Source organism: Geotrypetes seraphini, chromosome 14 (genome assembly GCF_902459505.1).
Source record: "Geotrypetes seraphini chromosome 14, aGeoSer1.1, whole genome shotgun sequence".
Lineage (NCBI taxonomy): Eukaryota > Metazoa > Chordata > Amphibia > Gymnophiona > Dermophiidae > Geotrypetes > Geotrypetes seraphini.
Genome location: NC_047097.1, coordinates 59,331,418 through 59,353,721, shown reverse-complemented (window position 1 = coordinate 59,353,721; position 22,304 = coordinate 59,331,418). Strand labels below are relative to the sequence as shown.

The 22,304-nt window shown below is 43.6% G+C and overlaps 1 protein-coding gene across 1 annotated transcript; it reads right to left on the bottom strand.

The window, feature by feature from the left end:
- Positions 1-5,527: 5,527 nt before the first annotated feature.
- On the bottom strand, positions 5,528-20,531 carry LOC117348113 (T-box transcription factor TBX1-like). Its single transcript, XM_033919815.1, has 6 exons — positions 20,525-20,531; positions 14,135-14,462; positions 12,121-12,222; positions 9,735-9,906; positions 8,141-8,296; positions 5,528-5,599 (listed from the first exon to the last, which is right to left on the bottom strand). The coding sequence occupies exons 1-6, from the start codon at positions 20,529-20,531 to the stop codon at positions 5,528-5,530; spliced, it is 837 nt and encodes a 278-aa protein (XP_033775706.1).
- Positions 20,532-22,304: the final 1,773 nt, after the last annotated feature.

Sequence of the window (22,304 nt, the reverse complement as noted above, 5' to 3'; positions counted from 1 at the left end):
TTTAAGGGATCTCTGTTGTTTATTTGGTGACTCCATAATCCAGAAATGACTGATTACTGTACAGGGGGACCACTGAAAAGTTCTCAGCCCAGCCAACAAAGTTGGGGCAATCTCCATCGAGGGCTATACACTTAGACCACGCACCGTTTTAGTAGCCTTCCTCTGGACTGACTCTGAACCAATCTGACATAGGGCAGTCCTTTCATATTTTGGTTCAGACTGAAAGATCAGGATAGGCCGGCCCACCCATTACTTCAAATGTCAGAGGAAGAACCTGATCTTTCTATCATATCTGTTTTATATTGTGTTTGATGTTGCTCATAAACCATTTTAATATCTAATGTTAGTAGAAGTTAAGAAAACCCAATATTGTTTGGATCATAGGAGTAAATGTTTTTCTTCTAATGAGTGCTGATAAAAGTACATATAGTTTGAAAATCTGCAGTCCTAAATATATGATAATCCTCTCCATACTCGATCTCAGTCAAAGTTACTTCCTATGCTATTTTACAGTTGACCACTAGATGGCACTGAGATCGCAATGCATAGGTCATACAGCCACAGACTGGCCCAGGTGTTTTCAGCTGAGAATCCAAACCAGTACGATGCAGAGGGCAAAACTTCTAAATCCTTTGTCACAACAGCCTCATTGTCAAACGGATTACCGAATGTTCTGGTTCAGGAAGCTGGAAGCCTCACAAACATCAGCACAAGTTATCCATAAAAAAAAAAAAAAACAACCAAGGTCCAGCACACTGGATCCATTCCAATCAAAATTTTAAAGCACATAACACACAACTCGAGCAACACATTCATCACTGGCTTTTATAATACATATACTATTTACAGAGACATGAACCACAGGGTATGTGTGGTTGTGTAGGGCAGGAAACATGGGTGCAGGTTACTGGTGGGAACTGTTTAAAGAAAAGCAGTTGTGAATGCAAGGTAAAGAATGAAACGGGAACAAAATTATCCCCATAGGAACTCAATTTCCCCGTCCCCATGAGTTTTGTCGCTGTCCTTGCCCCATTCCTGTAAGCTCTGCCTTAATCACACAAACATCAAACACTTATGATTTTAAAGTGTTTGAGGCTTGTGCAGATGAGGGCAGAGCGTGCAGGAATGAGACAGGGACAGGAAAATAATTTGCCAAGATGGGATGGGAAAATGAGTTCCCGCAGGGACGGGGAAAAATTTGTCCCGGTGTCATTCGCTAATGCAAGACATAGTTGCAGCCTTCTGCTAAAGAGTGTTGACAGTTTATGAAATATTTAATCACTTAAGACCTAATTTCCAGGAAATTTTGTCAGTACTTTCATAACCCACCAGCAAAAGCAAATAGCACTTACTTACAGCGCTGCTCTGAGTTTGATTGGAGCAGGGGTTCTCAAACCCACTCCTTAGAACACACCCAGCCAGTCAGGGGTGATGATCACAATTAAATTAGGATGATCACAATTAAAATGCATGAGATAGATTTTCATATAACAAAGGTAGTGCATGCAAATTTTACCTCATGCATATTCATTGCGGGTCTCCTGAAAATGTGACTGGCTGGGTTGAGAATCTCCAGTTTAGAAGGAGGCAAAGAGAGGGGGAATGTTTAGAGAGGTAAATATCCTTTCGGGCCTGTGGAATCTGTTGCGCGTTGAGTCACTTCTTGTGTATTGGTCAGAAGCCATCGCTCGAGCACTGCACAAACGGACCACGGGCACCAGGATAAAAGTCCCCCATCCAGTGAGACAGCAGCTACTACTGCTGGCTGTAATTGAGCACTGCTGAGGAGCCAGCTGCGTAGAGGTTGACCGTATGAAATCCTGGTGCCCTCATGGCTGGCAATGAAGAGCAGGGTGTCACGTGCCCCTTTGCTCCCGAGCAGACACTGTGGTATGACAGGTGTTTATAAGGAGAGTTCAGCACATCGGGCAAGGTCGGCAGGTTCTCTACATTGGAGGCTGCGTGAACAGTGCTGTGGCGAGGAGCAGTAAGATCGCCGATACCACAGGAAGCCAGGGCACTAGGGCCAAGCGGAAGATGGTGCAGTTGAGATGTGTCTGCGTGGACCAAGGACAGCAAACTGCGACCAAAGCGCCTGGGCTGGACTAAATCTAAGGATAACACAAAAATGTAGGTGAGGCTGGAGCAAGAAATGCAAAATCTTTCATCACTAGAAATTCTAGGGTTTACAATTTTATAGCTCGACGTTTTCCGTTAAGTACAGAGTGGGTAACAGTAAAAAAAAAATTTTACTTGCATTACAAAAACATAATAAACAGTTTAAAAATTACTCCTCCACTAAAGCTACTACTATTAATTATTAAGCCTAGTTTCTCTTCTTTACATGGGCTGTTACAGGCTAAAGAAGTCCCCCAGGTGCAGAGGCCTAATGAAGGCCCTGGAAGATGGGTCCCTGTACAGGGTCATCCACAGGAGGAGAGAGCTAAGTTCAGTTATTTTAGAGATATTTTGCCTAATTTGGTGTCCATCTCCCTCCCCCACCCATGATTTCCTAAAAGTAGAGTCCATAAAACGTTAAGATGGACCTGGGGAAATCCATTGCTTATTCCTGGGAAAAGGAGCAGAAAATCTGTTTGCCCTTTAGGAATTTCACTAGGTAGTTGTCACCTGGCTTTGCCATTGCTGGAAACAGGATACTGAACTTGATGGACCTCTAGTCTGGCCTGGTATGGTGACTCTGATGCACTAAGTGGGGACAGGACCCAGTAGTAGGCCTCTGGCAGCAACACTGCAGAAGGAGAGTGTGGGGAGATCAATTTTACTGCTGTCCAATCAGAGTTGGATAAATCCAGATGCAGAGAGAGTAAATGACTTGGCCAAAAGCCTACAATGGGTTATCACTGAGAAGAAATTTGAATTTGTATCTTCAGATCTTTAATCAGGCAGTTCACCCTGTCTCTCTTGTTAATTACTTCATAGCTGATTTCACTTAGTTTACCAGAAAATAATCTTTGGATCTGAGCTCGCAGTTTCCCCAACTCCATTGCAGGGGTTCAGCCAGCAAGCGAAAGGAGCATCTTCCCTACTAGAGCTTGGTGGAGAACTTATCTCCCTTTATATCTTCTGCACTCACTACGTACCACTGAAATATTTATTACACAGTGAGAAGACACAAGTTCACCTTTCTCTCGTTCAGCTGGTTTGACCTGTGATGTGATGACGCCAGCAGCGCGACTGCGTATGAGAGATCCCAGCAGCGGTCGATGGGTGCTGGGCCTGGAGGAGAACCAGGAACAAGAAAGAACTTGATTTCATGATTCTAAACAGCTGAGCAATTACATACATAAACCAGAGAGAAAGACCTTCACACATCAGAACTGCGATGTACAGCAAATCCGGACATCAGGCAGCAAGGGTTAAGCACTAGGAAACATTACAGTGAGTGCTGCAGAGTAAAATAACGGGAGAAGCAGAAAGACCGTGACCCATAGAATTCTTATATATGCCCACTCACAGGTCTGCCTGGGGGTCTTGAGGCTTTGCACATCACATCTGAATCTGCTATTGATTGGCTTAGAAGATATGCTAAGAAGATGGAATCTTTTTTTACAACCGCTCTGCATTGTGCATGCATCAAAATTTCTACGTTGCAGAAGCAGGAACGGATTCTCCATAAGAATATACACTGGGACTTTTATGTGGGGAGCTTATTTCCCTAGCATCCCCCAGACTAGGGTTATCATATTTGTGAAGACAAACATAAAGAGGACACATAATCCTGCCGGGACATATAATCTTGCCCCATAATCCTGCCCCATAATCCGGTAGGGACACATAATCCTGCCCCGTTCCTCCCCTCCCCCCCCCCCCCCCCCCACCGAGCCTATGCATATATGCATGCACCAGTAAGTAGATCAGGTGTCCACAGCGGCATACCCAGTTGGTAGGGGCGCCGACACCCCTTCTTCCTCTCCACCACCCCACCTCTTCCCACTCCTTGTCATGCATGTGCCCCCCTCACCTTCCCCGTGCCTCTGGTTGCTCATCGCTATGAGCAACAATGTCAACATCTCTCCCGCCGACGTCATTTCCGGGTGCCAAACATAAGTGACGTCAGAGGGAGAGTTGATGGGGGTCACGGGGAGCATGTTGAAGTTCTCGTTGTTTGCGGCGGTGAACAATGAGAGGTAAGGGAAGGGGGCGGAGACAAGGGAGGGGGGGCAGCCCCGCCCAGGTGCCTTTCACCCTCGCTATGCCACCGGGCATACCTAGTATATTTGACACCTGGGTCTGATCTTTTTTTTTTCAACACCTTCTTCCTTGATATGAAAAAATTATTTTTAGCAATACACTTCTCCCTCGGTATTCACGGGGGATAGGGGCAGAGCCAGACCGCGAATGGAGAAAAACCGCGAATAACTTCTGGTCCGGCTCTGACCCACCCCCTCCCACCTTCCCCCTGGCATCCCGGCCTTACCTGGTGGTCTAGCAGACTTTCGGGACAGGAGCGATCTTCCTACGCTCCTGCCCAAGTGCAGATTGCCAATAGGAAATGGCTACCGTGAGTTCCCGTAGTCTTGAGAGACTACGGTGGGAGCTCACGGCAGCCATTTCCTATTGGCGATCTACATGAGGCAGGAGTGTAGAAAGATCACTCCTGCCCCGAAAGCCCGCTAGACACCAGGTAAGGCCGGGAAGAAGGTGGGAGGGAGGCGGGACGTCCAAAACTATGATGTCTCCCCCCCCCAAAAAAAATATATAATGAATATGTGAAACCGCGAGTGTCGAAACCGCAAATGGGGAGGGGGAAGTGTAACCCGCGAGTCTCACAAGGGTGTACCTTAAATACTGTAGTGAGCACTAAAACATCAATACACCCATTGTAAAACTAAACACGCCAGATTAGTACAGATTGAGGCTGCAATGAATGCATGGAAAAGCCCATATATATGCATCAGTTGGTAAATTAGGCCGACGGTAAACCAGTTCAAACTGGTTTAGTGACGATCATTAGACGCACGGTGAGTTTAGTGCATCCGGCCCAAGGTCCCCATACAAAAAGTTAGCCTAGAACAGGGGTGGGCAATTCTGGTCCTCGAGGGCCGGAATCCAGTCGGGTTTTCAGGATTTCCCCCAATGAGTATGCATTGAAGCAGTGCATGCAAATAGATCTCATGCATATTTATTGGGGAAAACCTGACTGGATTCTGGTCCTCGAGGACTGGAGTTGCCCACCCACTGGCCTAGAATAGAGGACCACAGCTCTCTATTACTTGCTTTACAGAGGGCAAATGTTCAGAAGGGGTTATGGGCCAGGCCCAAGGCAAGTGCTTTTCTTTAGGCGCTGATTTTATGTTTATGACTAATAAATGAAAACAGGAGATAGAAGGGTATAGATAGAGGGCTACTATACAGATCCTGGACCTGATGGGCCGCCGCCTGAGTGGACTACTGGGCATGATGGACCTCAGGTCTGACACAGCAGAGGCACGGCTTATGTTCTTATGTTCTTAGGTGTTTAGCGTGAAAACTTAAAGTCAAAGTGGAAAAGGATTCCTCAATGTTCTTACCAGTCCTCAGGGTCACAGTCCCGGAAACCCTTTGCAAACGGGTTACTGGCGATTTTTAGCTGTGTGATCTGAAATAAGAAGAGGGAAGTGAGCCCCGAAGAGAGACCCAACTGTATCTCCTACATCTCTCCATCCCAAACACAGCTCTCTCCTTGGGGAGTCTAGAGGAGATTACTTTAACCCCTGCTGGTCTGGAAGGCAAGTTCATCCTGAGAGAATACATTTATCTATTTGTTTTGTGACTTAACTTCTCCCAGTTTGGTCAGGGTCTTGTTTCATATCCACAGTGATACCGAGTGGGAGAGCATTACTCCCTGTATTACACAATCGGTTTAAAATATTCCAACGTGCTCAGTGCTTGGCAAGGAAGAGTATATCATAGACTTAATCATATCAGGGTCAAACCTTCAAAAAGAGCCTGAACTCAAAATTTATGCTTGGATCGGAACCAAAGACTGATTCCCTCGGTCAAAACGTCAGACAAGAGGAAATTCAGCAGGTTAATGATTGATCTTTTGATACCTAAATCCTTTACGTGAGATTCAATTAGATAATTGGAGAGAAACAAGATTTTATATGTGTGATATGGAAACTGCATAGTTGTATGCAGTATATAAATTTTTAAATAAATTACATTCATTTTTTAGCCACAGCTGAAAGCAAGGTAAATAAGTCTATTGTGCTTTTGTGGTTCAGATAAAGTGCTACGGTTGACATTTGTGGCACACAGATCCGTCCCTTCCTGCCTCATTTTGAGAGAATTCAGGCAATGTTACTTCAGCACCTCTTACAAAAGCAAAGGAGACATGTTGACTGTAATACCACTGAATAAATAGTAATACCTCTAATGTAGTGGTCTCCAACTCAAACCCTTTGCAGGGCCACATTTTGTATTGGTGGGTATTTGGAGGGCCGCAGAAAAAAATACTTAATGTCTTATTAAAGAAATGACAATTTTGCATGAAGTAAAACTCTATAGTTTATAAATCTTTCCTTTTAGCTAAGTCTTAATAATAATATTGTAATTTACAGCTAAAGAGACGTATGATCAAGAAACTGTTTTTATTTTACTTTTGTGATTATAATAAACATACTGAGGGCCTCAAAATAGTACCTGGCGGGCCGCATGTGGCCCCTGGGCCGCGAGCTTGAGACCACTGCTCTAATGTACCCTCGTACCAAGCTGACACTCAAGCCAAGTCAATCACCTGCCTGACCAAGGGCCAGATTCACTAAACACACCGAGCGTGTCCCGACCAGTTTGCAATCGTTCCCCGACCCGATTTTCCCCCGGCCCAGTTCACTAACCTTGTGGCCGATCAATCTCCCACCCAATCTGATTTGCCCATGCAAATGAGGGGAAATTGAATGCATAAGTAGGAAGGCAGCGATTCACCAAACAGAAGAAGGAACTCCGATTGGGGCTGCTGATCCGAAAAGAAGTGACTGCTGAGGGCCAGTCGCAACTTTCCTTGCCGACTCTCCTGCTCTCTGCCGCCAAATTACTCCTCATATTTCTGCAAAAAACGCAGTGCAGTGCGAGCCCGTGATTTGAGCCCGCGGGTTACAAGCGTGTTCTGTTTTGGATGCAGCGCGTTCTGTTCCGTATCTGGCCAAAGCGTTTTCTGTTCCATTCCACTCAAGTAAAACTGCAGCCGCCCCTCCCCCCCTTTATTTTGACCTCGCTTGTGCCGAGAGCAAGCGCATGCGAGTATCGTACCTACAGCCATCCAGGATGGTCTGCGCGTGCATTGCGATCGCTCTGCAGGGATCTGGGGGGGTTGCTGTGGGGCGTGCGTCCGATCACTTAATTTGCATGGGGACTCTTTCATGAATCGGTCGCCCGGCTAGACTCGGCCACGGATCAACCAGATCGGTGAGTTTCGTGAATCTGGCCTCCCAAGTCATTCCAGACACTTCAGTGTCTATTACCTAGCTTGTTTAAAAGCAGGAGGCCGAGGGAAAAATAAGAAATGGAACCTCTCCCCCACGATGGGTGAGGCCATTCTTCAGTGGTAATGAAGTGCCTAGAGAACGTTCAGATATCATTCTGGTGGCAATTTTTCCTCTGAAAATCTGTGAGGGAAAGGGTACCTCTCTGAGAGAATACTCCAATATTTCATTTTGAAAGCTACACATTTTCTTCACCCTGTGTACTAAAGCATCCCTGAAGCACTGGCCTGTTCTCCAGGGGTCTGCCAGCTTTCATGGCCAAGGGCCAGCAAGTATCACAGTGAGGCTAAAAATAAGTCTCCCTGTGTTTATGCAGGAAAAAAAAAAACAATTACTGTTAACTCAGTGCTGCATAGAAGGAGAATAATGAGAAATAAAGAGGGCGACTCCACAGAAGTTAACACATAGAACAGGAAACTCCCATTAAGTACTGGCTTTCATTGGCTAGTTCAGGAAAGAGTATTAAAGGTTTTAAAAGATCATTAAGGGAATCTTTGAGGGGGAGGTGGTACTTTATATACATTTCAATATAAAGTTTGGAAAATAAAGGATGCTGAAGGGATGTTAGCCTCGTTCCTAATTTCCAGATCACATGCCCTACCATCATACTGGGGGTAAGATTATAACCCGACCATGTGAAAACCGCCTCCTCTTACCCTGTGGTTCTGGTAAGCGGTGACGGCTGTAAACTGAGTCTCCTGGAAGATGAAGGTTTTGAAGTTCTGCTCGGCGTACCTCTCGCTGTCCTTGCGTGGGTCCACAAAGACCACATGGAACCGTGGCTGGTATCGATGCATCGAGTTCAAGATGATCTAGCCAGGAAAAGGCAAAAGAATATGATGCGCGAGTACAGTGGCACAGCGAGGGTGAGAGGCGCCCGGGGCGGTAGCGCCTCTCTCCCGCCCTCTTCTCCGCCCCACCCCCGGCTCCTTTCCCGCAGTCCCACCGTGCACCCCTTCCCTACCCCTGCACGAGATGCATTACGAACTCGCTGTTGGCTCTCCCTCTGACATCACTTCTTAGGCGCGGGACCCAGAAGTGATGTCAGAGAGAGAGCCAACACTGGCATGAGCAGCAGATTGTATTTGTTGCATGCACCAGCGAAGAGATAGATTCCTTCCAGAGGGGAGATTTTTTTTAGCCTAAACTGCAGTTACTGTATGATTAACAAACGTGATTATAGAGAGAAAAATACAGTGAAAACCTGAAGTGGCTTCAGCTCCTGAGGACGCCTGTGTGGCAAAACACAAGATTGTGTTGCAAGGACATTTTAAATAAAACCCTGGACAATGTGGAACTGATTATCCAAGTTTTCGGGGCAACAAGGGCATTTGCCTGGGTTGTCTGTTGAAATAGGTGTTTGTTATAAGTCAGAGGGTGGTATATTCAATATATTTATAATATTTATGGAAAAAAGTAAGGTTGATTAATAAATTATTAATGGTGTGTGCATATATGTATTAGTTCTCTTCTTCTAAATGTATGTTATGTTATGTGGTTAAACAAAAATTAGGGGAAGATTTGTATTTGAATATGTCCGTTAGCAGTATTGATAGCGAAGAAATAGAGGTACAGTGGGGGGGGGGAGTGGGAAGGAGAGTAGGAAGGGTGCCGGTGCCCTCACCAAGACGGCGCCTAGGGTGGACCGGCCCCCCACCCCTCTATTACTATACCAATGCATGAATTCTTTCTCATCTCTCCCATAATCCCATCACTTCTTCCACCCTGTACCTCTAGACCTCATCAATACTTTTTAAGGTTTTGCCAATAGTCGTTTCTCATCTGTGCACCCTTTCTTGCCATCACCCTTCCCTCTAAGTTGAGCAGGAGTCCTCCACCTACAGTCTCGCCAGTGGGAGGTGCTGTTTCACCATCACATTTTCAATAGTGAGGATCATGCAAGCTCTGCAGATAAGATAAGTTTTCTCTACCATGTATTTAATATTGCATAGATTGCACCGTTTTTGCTTTTTCCTTTGAGTATTGAGAATTGCAATTGCACGATTGACAACTGAAAGGAGTTTTTCCGACCGAGGATGTGTCTTCCTGTGCCAACTGATTGTTGATACAGGGTTGTCTATAAGGGTGTTATTTGACACTGAGGTCTTTTCTCCATTTTTTGAGTGATGGGAGTATTTATGCAATAGACAAGTATATGCAGTGTTGAGTATTGTTCTGGATGAGTTTTATATGTGAGAATATTTTGGACATACTAACTTGTTTTTTGTGGATCCCTGTTTCAGTACTCACATGCCCATTGTCATCCAACAGGTTGTTGGTGAGCTTCAGTTTGTCAAAGGACACGATCTGCCGCATCCACTGAGCCCCTCTCGCGGGTGAATCCGGATGGAAGTGTACCCTTCCTGGTGTGGCAGGATCTGCCTTCCCCGCAACTAGCCACGAAGAATTGTGAAAGGCATACCTGGGAAGTGCAACAGACAGGCTGATCAGAGGACTCAGTATGCACAGCTAGATTCAACCCTCACTTTAATCCCCCAAATCCAAGCAACATTCAAGAGCTGCTTCTGTCGTTTGCGACAAATAAGCTGCCTCTCTCCTTATATTGAGAAGGCAAGTCTTGTCTCAGTTGAGTATGCCATGAAAACATCAAGACTAGATTACTGTAATGCAGGCTACACTGGCCTGAGTGCAAAGGGTCTGCACCAGCTCCAACTGATTCACAATGCTGCAGCAAGAAGGTTGAAAGCGACGTGACCACATCGCACCAGTTTTGCAGAAACTTCACTGGCTACCAGTACGATATAGGGTGACATTTAATATCTGTCTGATCTTCAAGGCCCTCATAGGAAATGGTCCAGAGTAAACTAAACTAAACCAAACCTTAGGTTTGTGTACAGCGCCATCTCTGCAAGCGTAGAGCTTGGCACGGTTTACAGAATTAGGATAGAAAGGAACTCCAGAAAAAGAAGGGTAATAGGAAAGGAACTAAGAGGGTAGAGAGGGGTCAAGGTACCAGAGAGCGGGAGGTGTTAGATTTTTGAAAAGAGCCAAGTTTTCAGGTGTTTGCGGAAGAGTTGGAGGGAGTTTGAATTTCTGAGCGGGGAGGTGAGGTTGTTCCAGAGTTCTGTGGTTCTAAAGGGGAGGGATGTTCCTAGTTTTCCTGCGCGGGATATACCTTTTGTAGAAGGGAATGATAGTTTCAGTTTTTGGGAGGATCTGGAGGAGTTAGGGTTTGAGGAGTTCCAAAGGAGTGGGATAACGGGAGGAAGGATGCCGTGTAGGAGCTTGAAGGCTAAGCAGGCACATTTAAAGAGGATTCTGGAATGTACTTGAAGCATAGGACCTCCACGATCACTGAGGTCCTCCCAGGGAGTATCCCTAACCACATCCTCTCCAAAGGACATTACACGATGTGATACTAGGGGTACCAGACATCCGGATTTGCCCGGACATGTCCTCTTTTTAGAGGACATGTCTGGACGGCTTTTCAAAACCTGGCACTTTGTTCGGGTTTTGAAAAGCTTCCTCTTCAGATCGCGTCGCGAGGGGGCATCCACACATGCGCAGACTTGGCGCCCAGGGCGATATTCCCCCCCCCCCTTACTACACCACTGAAAGGACCTTATTGCAGTAATGAGACTTTATTTTCGGAGTGCTCAAGTATTTTTCCGTGATCAAAAAATATGGATGTATCCAGACGCGACTAAAGCTACACAAAATAGAAGAAAAATGTTTTTGACCCTTGAAGAAGAAATTCGGGCTCTGGGCGCATCGTGTGTATTAGACCAGTGGTTCCCAACCCTGTCCTGGAGGACCACCAGGCCAATCGGGTTTTCAGGCTAGCCCTAATGAATATGCATGGAGCAGATTTGCATGCCTCTCACTTCCATTATATGCAAATCTCTCTCATGCATATTCATTAGGGCTAGCCTGAAAACCCGATTGGCCTGGTGGGCCTCCAGGACAGGGTTGGGAGCCACTGTATTAGACTATCCTTGCACATGCTTAGTAAGTTATTTGGGAGTTAAATATGTGTTGTTTTGATCCGACATATCGGAAGGCCTTTATGGATATGGCCAGAAGGGAGCCGAGGTCAGCACGAGTAGTAGGTGGAAGATGTAGCTCACGCCGATGAACATTTCAAGAGGTATGCCAGGGGGTAGGGTGTGCTCTACCTCCCTTGCTATGCCACTGCATGGTTCTTAGCTCACTCCTCCTCCATTCATTTGATCGTAGAATCCTCCTGCAGTTGTAACTGAGCAGGTGGGAGGGTTAAGGCTGGAGGTTTCAGAATGGGAGTAGAGGATTAGAAAGAGTGGCAGAATGTGTGGATGAGTGTGCATATGTGATAGAGCGAGTGAATACTGCAGGAGGGAAAGCAGTGGAAAATTCATTCCCTCTCCAGTAACCCAACTTCCTTACCCCTTAGCCTCTCCCCCTAACAAAGCAGACTGACCATGCCTATGCCTTTGTTCCATGGCCAAGGCCTATTTAATGATTGAAACCCACCTTGAACTATTTTGGTAAAGAGGACGACAAATGCCCATATTAAGTTAAATTGATCTGGTCACATTGTCATGATTTTCCCTTGTGAATATATGCTACCCACGCTCCTTGGTCGCTGTCCCTAGGTTTTACTAGTCAAAGATGAACATAATGCTCCTGCCCCTAGTACCTGTATCTCTTGTCATCTAGAGGTACAAAGTCCATCAGCAAAGCATAATCCGCCAAGGGGTCCATGCCAAATATTTTCACCTGGAACGTGGGGAACATCCTCCTGTGGAAAGAGAGCCCACCGGGTTGTTAACGAGAAACAGGAATGTGTGCTTTGGTGTAGGGGAAATTCTGCAATCAATCCATGTGGCCCAAAGTCAATAACCTTGTGGATTTAGCTGTTGGGGGTTTCTACTGCTAACCACCCCAGTCTCCAAACATGTCTAGTTTTCTAGAGATCCACACCAAATATTCATGGCATTTATACATGGCTGCTTTATGACGTGGAGGGCTATTTTCGATACAACATCTAAGACTGAATTTGTGAAGTGCGTCCAAAAATGGTGTAGAGAAAATAGCCATTTTCGAAACTGGAAAATGTTTCTGTATATATTTTTTATGACCTTTTCTAGACATGTTTTCTCTTAGTGTGTCCAAAAGAAAAATGAACAAAACAAGCCATTGGGACATAGGAGGGGCCAGCATTTTTAGTAGACTGGCCACACAGACATCTTAGCAGAATAGCGGGGCACCTATGGGGCACTGTAACAAACTTTACATAAAGTATCCCAGGTACACATCTCACCAGAACCCACTTACACTTACAATATATGGGGAGCTCAAAAACCTACTGTACGCAACTGTATACCACCACCGCAATAACTCTTATATTGCAGGTGTCACCTATATGTCAGTATAATAGGGTTTTAGTAGGTTTTGGCGGGCTCACATTTTCCACCATAAGTGTAGTAGTTAGAGTGGGATATGGGCCGGGTCCCCTTCTCTGGAGTCCATTGCACTGACCATCAGGCTGCTCCAGACTCCTGCTTGCTGCTTTGATAGGACCGATCATAATATCTGTGGCTGTCATACAGATAGGTATCGTATTGTTTCATTTATATCTTTAGGGTTACGCCCTCATGCCTCCAGTAGTCATCTGGTCAGTTTGGACACCTTCTTGGCATTTCATTTCTTAAAATGGGTCTAGCCCCAAATGTCCAAACTGCACCCTAGACCTTTTGTAAAATGTTTGGTTATTGCTGCAAAACATTCCGGTCATAAGCCCGCCCTGGTCCGTCCCAAAACATCCCTCCAACATTTCTCTTTGAAATTTAGATGAGCTACAAACAGCATAGAAAACCGTCTAGAAAATAGGTTTCAAAAATGGCATTTTAGATGTTTCAGCGATTAAAATGTCCCCAAGTCCCACAATATGCTGTGGTTTGTTTGTTTTTTTGGACGCGTTTGTCTTTTGAAAATGGGCCTGTTAAGTGTCTTTTGGTTAACATTTATTTTTAATTTATTTAAGCATTTATTTACCACTTATAATAATAATAATAATAGTTTATATACCGCAATACCGTTAAGTTCTATGCGGTTTACAGAAGATTAGTGGGGTACAAGTTGAGTTGACGTACAAGTTGAGTTAACTTAAGGGATGTGGGGAACAATGGGGAGAAAGGGCAAGAGAGGGAAAGGAAGGAAGTGGGTCAGCTGTCTAGGTATTTCGGGAATAGGTGAGTTTTGAGGCGTTTCCTGAATACCTCATAAGTGGTGGGCAATAGGAGTTGTTCTAGGTCTTTACCCCATAGAGCAGCCTGATGTGAGAGAAGATGCTCATGGTGTTTTTTTAGTTTGCATCCTCTAACCGGGGGAGAAACGAAGTGCGAGTGGGAGCTTCTCTTGTGTTTGTTGGCTGAGAAGGAGAAGAGGTCAGTGATGTATTTATAACCTAAGTGGTGTTACATTCAGGTACTCAAGTATTTTTCCCTATCTGTCCTGGTGAGCTCACACTCTATCTAAGGTACCTCAAGGTTTAGACCTAAGAACAAAAAGATAAGAGTAAGAGAGGGAAAAGTGAAGACAGTGAGGAAAGAAGAAAGAAAAGGTAGTAGAAAGCAGAGGAGAGAATACAGATAGATATAGGTGTGGTGCTGATGGAGGTAGAGAGGAGGAGGTGGGATAGATCTCATTACCTTCCTGCCTTAGTGACGATCATTTCTGTCCCTAGACGGTTAAATTCTTCCCAGAGGGTCTTCATCTCGAGCTGCACGCTGACACCAGACACCCGCACGTTCTTTTGAACATCTCGTGGCACGCAGGAGCCCCCGCTGCCTCCTCCGGAGCAGGACAATCCTCTCTCTTCACTATCCGACAAAAGAGCGGACGCTCCATACTGTCCATAGCCCTGAGGTTGCACAAAGGAGCAGGGGGTACCCACACTACTCCCCCAGTCAGGGCTGGAGGACATGGGGTACCCCTCTGCTGAGGATGTCAGGATGCTCAAACTGGTTGCTGTGAACACTGAGGGAGGAAACCATCCAAGTTGAACCGATAATCTAATCACACAAACCCACAATGACTCTGTACTGCAGTACCCTAACCTTTACCTGCAATACTCTATTCCTGAATCAGATCACCCCGACTCAAACCCTCGCACTCCAACACTATCACTTCTGACCCATAATGCCCCAACACTGACCTATAACATTCCCGATCCCAACGCACATCACCCCTGACTAACCACCCTCAACTCTTCATATCACTGCTGATCCTGACCCATACAAGGGGGTGCTGAAAGGTTCTTAGCCCAACCTAAATTCTGAGCATTATTTTGTCACTGTAGCTGAAAAGAGTGTTATTTTATTTTGCACAGTGCCAATTTTCCAAAATTGTAATGCTATGTTTCGACATTGTTTCAGATCATTGATTGAACCATGTCAACTAAAAGTGTGGAATTTAAGTGTGGAACTCTGAGCCATCATGAAGTTCCTATTCCTGCAGAAGAAAACTCCAAAGGAAATCCATGAATGTATGATACAAACATTGAGTGACAAATGCCCATCATACTCCACAGTGAAGAAGTGGTGTGCAAACTTTCAGTGTGGAGATTTTGAGACCGAAGGTGCAGCAAGGTCTGGGAGGCCTCAAACGGTGTCAACTCCTGAAAATTGTTGACCATGTCCATAACCTGATTTTGTCAGATTGGCGAACATCGGCTAAAACACTTGCTGAGACACTACATGGAACCATAAAACTACTAGGCATGACCATAGACAGATGCTGCACAATGCAACCGCAAATAAACAAAACAACTCAAAAATCATTCGCAATCATGAGAAACCTGAGACAAGTCCGAAAATTCTTTGAAAGTACACAATTCCTACTTATAGTACAATCCCTAATACTAGGCATATTGGACTACTGTAACATACTCTTCCTCCCATGTCCAGCAACTACGATAAGACAACTCCAAACAATCCAAAATACAGCCTTAAGACTCGTCTATTCATTGAAAAAACACGACCACATCACTGAGGCCTTCATCAACTCACACTGGCTCCCAATCCAAGAAAGAATCCAATTCAAATTCTACTGCATATTATTTAAAACCCTACACGGAGACAGCCCATCATACCTGAACAATCGCCTCATCCAAGCAACCAACACCAGACACAGAAAAACGCACTCCCCATTCATACCCCCCCCATCCAAAGAAATAAAAAGAACAAAACAACATGACGGCCTCCTAGCCACACAAGCTGCAAGACTGGACAACCAGATATCCAACCTTCTGATGACAACCCCAGACTATAAGACGTTCAGAAAAGAAATAAAAACCACACTTTTCAAGAAATTCCTAAAACAGCAATAACAACACGACCTCTAAAAGCCCTTAAGATCTACATCTTACCTATCTAGCTATTCATTATAATTCATGTAATTAGGTAATTCTGTAATTATGTAATTCTGTAATTCTGTAATTCTCTAATTCTGTAATTCTGTAATTCATTGTAATCCTGTCCTTAAACTAACCTTTTGTAATCCGCCTTGAACCGCAAGGTAATGGCGGAATAGAAATCCCTAATGTAATGTAATGTAATGTAATATTGGGTGTATAATCCACGAGTAGCTGAGTATGCAAATGAGCTCTACGAATGTGGAGATGATGCGGTATACAAACCTAGGATTTAGTTTAGTTTAGTTTGTCAGCCAAGTGAGTCTTATAATATATGTACACTGATTGCCTTTTTCCTTTGGTTCTTGAGCCAAGTGGGTGCCCAAATGTTTAAATGCTGATGAGAAAATGTCAACTGGACATTTCCAAGTTGATTTTGCAGCATTTTCAGCGAGCTGGTGCCAACCTTTTGGAATGACTAGTTACTGTTGATGAAACATGGTTTAACCACTATGACCCTGAGACAGTCCATGCAATGGCAGCACTCAGGTTCTCCAAGGCCAAGGAAATTCAAGACCCAAAAGTAAGAAGGAAAGGTCATGGCCATGGTGTTTTGGGATCAGGAAGGTGTTGTCATGACTATCTTCCGAGGGGCCAAACAATTAATGTAGAATACTACTGTAACTTGCTGTATCTATTAAAGGAGGCATTGAAAGAAAAAAGGAGAGGGAAGCTGTGGACAATGCACTTGCTCACAAGGCTGGGTACAACGATGGATGTTTTGACGCAGTTGGGGTTTTAGAGCATTGACCATCCACCCTACTCACCAGATCTTCCTCCATCTGACTATTTTCTGTTTCCAAACCTTAAAAAGAGTTTGAAAGGGCGATAGCTTGAGTGATTTGGAGGTGATTGCAGCAGTGGAGAAGTATTTCAGTGACCAGACATCATCAGAGCATTTTTGGGAAGGGTTACAGAAACTTTAGACACATTGTGCCACGTGTGTTGAACTTAGGGGTGAATATATGGAATAACTTGCAAGTTTCATGGTGCTATGTCATTCCCTTCTTGGTTGGGCTGAGAACTTTCGGCACCCCCTTGTATCCGTCCTGACTGACTCTTAGCACCCCAGCACTGACCCATGTCACTCCTGACTAACCTTCAACATCCCAAAGCTGACCCCCATCATTCATCATTCTTACCATCAGCAACACAACACCGATCTATATTACTCCCAATCCCAAACCATATCACTTCTGACTAACCCTCAGCACCCCAAAACTGATCCATATCACTCCCGTTCCCAATCCATATCACCCCTAAATAACCCTCAGCACCCAACAGTGATCCTTATCATTCCCAATCCTCACCCATATCTCTCCTGAATAACACTCTCAATACCAACCCATATCATTCTTGATTCTAACCCTTCATACCCCCAACACTGACCCTTATCACTCCTGATCCCAATTCATATCATTCTGATTAAATTCAGCAGCATTCCAACACTGAAACATAGAAACATAGATGACGGCAGAAAAGGTCCACAGCCCATCAAGTCTGCCCACTCCAACAACCCTACCCCCTTGAATTTACCCCCCTAGAGATCCCACATGTGTATCCCATTTCCTTTTAAAATCCTTCATGCTGCTGGCCTGAATCACTTAAGGTGGAAGTTCATTCCAACGATCGACCACCCTTTCGGTGAAGAAGAACTTCCTGGTGTCGCCATGAAATTTCCCACCCCTGATTTTCAGCGGATGGCCTCTTGTGGCAGAGGGGCCTTTAAAAAAGAAGATATCATCCTCCACCTCAATACGGCCGGTGATATATTTAAACGTCTCTATCATGTCTCCTCTCTCTCTACGTTCTTCAAGTGAATATAGCTGCAATTTATTCAGCCTTTCTTCTATCATGCTTTGTGCCAAATTTATCTCTCCAGATTCTGACCAATCGCTTTAGTAGTGTAGACACAGATCTTTATAAAGCTATAAAAGGCCAAAATCTATAATGATAGGATGGTTATTTTCACAGCCATTCCCAGAGGTAAAAGCAGTCTTCTACCCATGGAAATGGGTCCTCTGAAAACTGCCCACCCTGTATGTGGGTGAAAGCATGCACAGACCTTAACCACATTAAGTGGGGGTGATTCCAGGGGCTCAGTTAGGACGGGCGTGCAGTCACATGCATGCTTCTGTTTCTTCAAAAGGACATGCGTTATTTTAGGCAGAAGAAACTACCCACAGTTTCACAGTGACATATCCATGTACTGCCACCATCACTGTGAAAACGGTTGCAAACTTGTGAGCTTTGTAGCTCCACAGGGAGTATGACAGTTCTCCACCCCCCCTCCCAATAACTCCCCCAGCAGTGGCATACATATAGAAACAAAATGGCAGAACTCTACGCCTGCTGGCACCGCTCTTTCATTTACCCAAACATTGATTATATCAAACTGAAGTCTTGCCCTGCTTAGTAATTCTTAGCCAGGATTTCCTCTACTATGAATCCTCGTCCTGTTAAATCAGAGAATTCTCTAATGAAAATTTAGAGCAGTGCTGAAGACGTATGTCTTTAGTTTGGCATTTGTAAAATCGATTATGGATGGTGGTAGACAGCACAAATCAGATTGCCGCACCTGGAATTTATGTAGAAATTTTATTTTACTTTTCTTTGATTTCCATAAGGTGTTTTCTAATTTGTGATCATCTATTGTATTATGTGCTCACTTTTCTTTTAACTTTGAATGTCTGTTATGTCACGCAATTACTTTTCTTTTCATTTTGGCATTTTCTTGTAATTTGTTTTTAATGATGTAATTATTAACTTTCCCCTCCCCCTTTCCCCTCAAGCTCATGTTCGTATTTGTAATTTGTCTATTTAATGTTCATATTTCCCCCCCTACAAAAATTTATTTTAACTTTTCATTTTTACCATTGTAAACCGGCCAGGTGCACGTTGATGGTTGGTATATTAAAATTAATTAAACTTGAATGGGTTTAATAAACATAAGCTGCAACAACCCTGATCTGTCCACGCACGCAGTCCTGGGCTTTCAGTATACTCATTATTATTAATCAGGACCAGTACCAAAAGAGTCTTGTTCTTTATAGTTGCTAAGTAACCCAGAACCTATAAGTCCAGTCCAGTCCTCTTAAATCTAGGGGGAAAAAAGGTTGCAAATTATTCAGAATACGGCAATTAAATTAATACATAAGGCAAAATAATTTGACCATGTTACACCTCTACTGATTGATTCACATTGGCTACCAATTAGCCATCGAATCACATTCAAAATACTTCTTTTAGTTTTCAAAGCCCTAACTTATAAGGAACCGCAATTTATTACACGAATGCTTATTCATGTAATAAGCAGCTAGAACTCTTTGCTCATCCGCCAATAATTTATTAACAGTTCCATCTTTGAAAATAATCGAGACCAGAAGACAGGATATGTTCTCGGTCACAGCACCTCTTCTATGGAACTCCATTCCTCAATATATTAGAAATGACAAAGATCTTGTCTCTTTCAAAAAATCCCTAAAAACATATCTCTTCAAAGATGCTTTTAATCTCTGATTTATTTAACCAAAACTTCCTTTTAATTTGCTATTTTAAAGTCCTATTTTCCTTATGTTATTTTCCTTTATACGTTCCTTAACTTTTCAAATGAAATTGTAACTTCTCCCTCCTTTCCTCCCTACTCGTGTATTGTCTTTTTTTTTTGTATTTTGTTATTTATATATTACTGTATTATTTGTTATTTTTTAAATTTGTATTGTACATCGCTTAGGAAATTAAATAGGCGATTCATCAAGAATTAATAAAACTTGAAACTTTTTCAAAGGTTTAGGCTTATGAGGTGCTGCAAGGCGATCCTGGCATGAGATATTTTGTATTTTCTAGATTTGGAATGCATAGGCAAGCAGGCATGCTCCAAAACGCAGAATCCATTGGTTCAATGTGCAGCTTCTTGCAAAGTACCATCATTATTAGATAATTAGAATAAACAGCAGAATATTGACTGGCTAATTTAAAGCAACTAAATAGAAAATAACAAGATAGAACTACTTAATATCGACCCAAACTGTTAAAGGAATCTTAGACACTGTAACTCAACCAAGTGGATTTCTGCTTTAAAATAATTAACCTCCCAAACCAGTGATGTGAAAAAGAAATACAAACTTGGCTTTCCTACTATTAAGAGAATCAAAACTGCATCCAATTTCAGGCGATCTTTTGTCTTCTTTCATGTTTATTAAAATTTGATGCAAATGCTTAGAATATTAATTTCAAAGTGAATTACATATATTAAAAGTCATTTGTAAAAATTTGGAATGAGCTTCCGTCTGAGATTAGATTACTCTGTCAAATGCCATTCTTCCGAAAAATGTTAAAAACTTACTTTTCCCCAGAAATCTTTGCTAGATTCACCTGCTTTAAAGTAATGGTTAGAGACGATTTTTCTCCCTCCACTTGATTAAGGAAATCTTGTCTCCCTTTCTGAGGGAGGACTTGGTATATAAAGCTAAAGATTGGATTGGAAATTAAAAGACATTGAAAATAATACTAAGATGAAAAAGAATTCAGTGGGATTTTAGTTTGGGGAGAGCTAAACAAGTAAACCGAGCACTAAAATTACATACCAATGGCCCAGTTTTTGGGTAAAAAGGAAAGCAAAACTCACCTGACATAGCGCCTGGGAGCTCCTTGAGATGCCGCACTGCCTCTTCACACAGTCCTGGACCCGTCCCCAATCCAGAAGGAGTAACTTGGTTTTAGCCCTCCAGTTCAGAAGCAGAGTGGTTTCCCTTGGGGTGTGAGGGAGGTGATGGGTGGAGAAGAGAGAGCAATGGATATCCCCCCCCCCCTTCCCTTGTAAAAACACAGGAATCAAATTAACATCTAAATGAGAAATATTAAAAATCCAGTGACAGTACTGGAGGGCGCCAGTAGTCATTCTGGTCTCAGAGCAAGCTGGACTCTCTGCCTTTTTATTGGATTGATGAGAGACTTATCCAGATATGAGGATACAGATGATCTTGCAAAACCTCGTCAAGTTCTTACTTTGAACCGATACAGAAATTTGGAATATTATGAATACAATTGAAAATATTAGGGCTCACGTCCAACTCGGAGAGAAGAGAGGAACTAAGCAGAGATAGAATGACTGAAATAAGCACACTGGAGGCCCTTCTAGAACCGGGCACCCCGTTAGGTGTTCACGCCATTTCTACGACAATATCGGTATGCACAGATTCCCGTTATAGAATACAGACATAAGCTCGAAGTTGCGCTCACATCAAGTCAATGTCAGGCATAAATGGCACACCTAAGCACAACATATCTTGCGTGTAACTTACAGTATTCTGTAAGTTATGCGTGTATTTAGGAGACACACCCATGCTCCACCTGTGTGCACACACCTCCTTTATTTAGTCATTCATTCAATTTTCTATACCGTTCTCCCAGGGGAGCTCAGGGTGGTTTACATGAATTTATTCAGATACACAAGCAGTTTTCCCTGTCTGTCCTGGTGGGCTCACAATCTGTCTAATGTACCTTAGGCAATGGAGGGATTAAGTGACTTGCCCAGGGTCACAAGGAGCAGGATGCTGAGGCTGTAGCTTTAACCACTGGGCCACTCTAGAAATCATAATGTAGTAAAAGTGATCCAAGTATAGGACAATCATGCCATTATGACATCACTGATGCAGTTGGCTCTTAGGCATTGGTGGAATGAGGCATTATGACATCACTGATGCAGTTAGCTCTTAGGCATTGGTGGAATGAGGTATTATGACATCACAATACCAGCTCTGATTACTTTTCATACTATTCATTAACATTTCTATACTGTTCTCCCAGGGGAGCTCAAAATGGTTTACAGGAATTTGTTCAAGTACTCAAGCATTTTTCCCTGTCTGTCCTGGTGGGCTCACAATCTATATAGTGTAGCTGGGGCAATGGAGGGATTAAGTGACTTGCCCAGGGTCACAAGGAGCAGGATGCTGAGGCTGTAGCTTTAACCACTGTGCCACTCTAGAAATCATAATGTAGTAAAGTGATCCAAGTATAGGACAATCATGCCATTATGACATCACTGATGCAGTTGGCTCTTAGGCATTGGTGGAATGAGGCATTATGACATCACAATACCAGCTCCGATTACTTTTCATACTATTTATTAACATTTCTATACTGTTCTCCCAGGGGAGCTCAAAATGGTTTACAGGAATTTATTCAGGTACTCAAGCATTTTTCCCTGTCTGTCCTGGTGGGCTCACAATCTATCTAATGTACCTGGGACAATGGGGGGATTAAGTGACTTGCCCAGGGTCACAAGGAGCAATTGGGGTTTGAAGTTATATGCTATTTTCTCAGCACTTATGTGCATGGATATGTAACTACATGCATGAAGTTACAGAATCACCCTTATTGCGTTTGATTATCAACAAATGCTACAA

Bases quoted from the DNA above. Each gene is read 5' to 3' on its own strand.
- LOC117348113 (XM_033919815.1), bottom strand. The intron at 8,297-9,734 runs GTGAGTACTGAA...TTTCCTGGCTAG, and splicing joins TGTTGGATGACAATGGGCAT to ATCATCTTGAACTCGATGCA. The intron at 5,600-8,140 runs GTAAGAGGAGGC...TTCTTATTTCAG, and splicing joins CCGCTTACCAGAACCACAGG to ATCACACAGCTAAAAATCGC.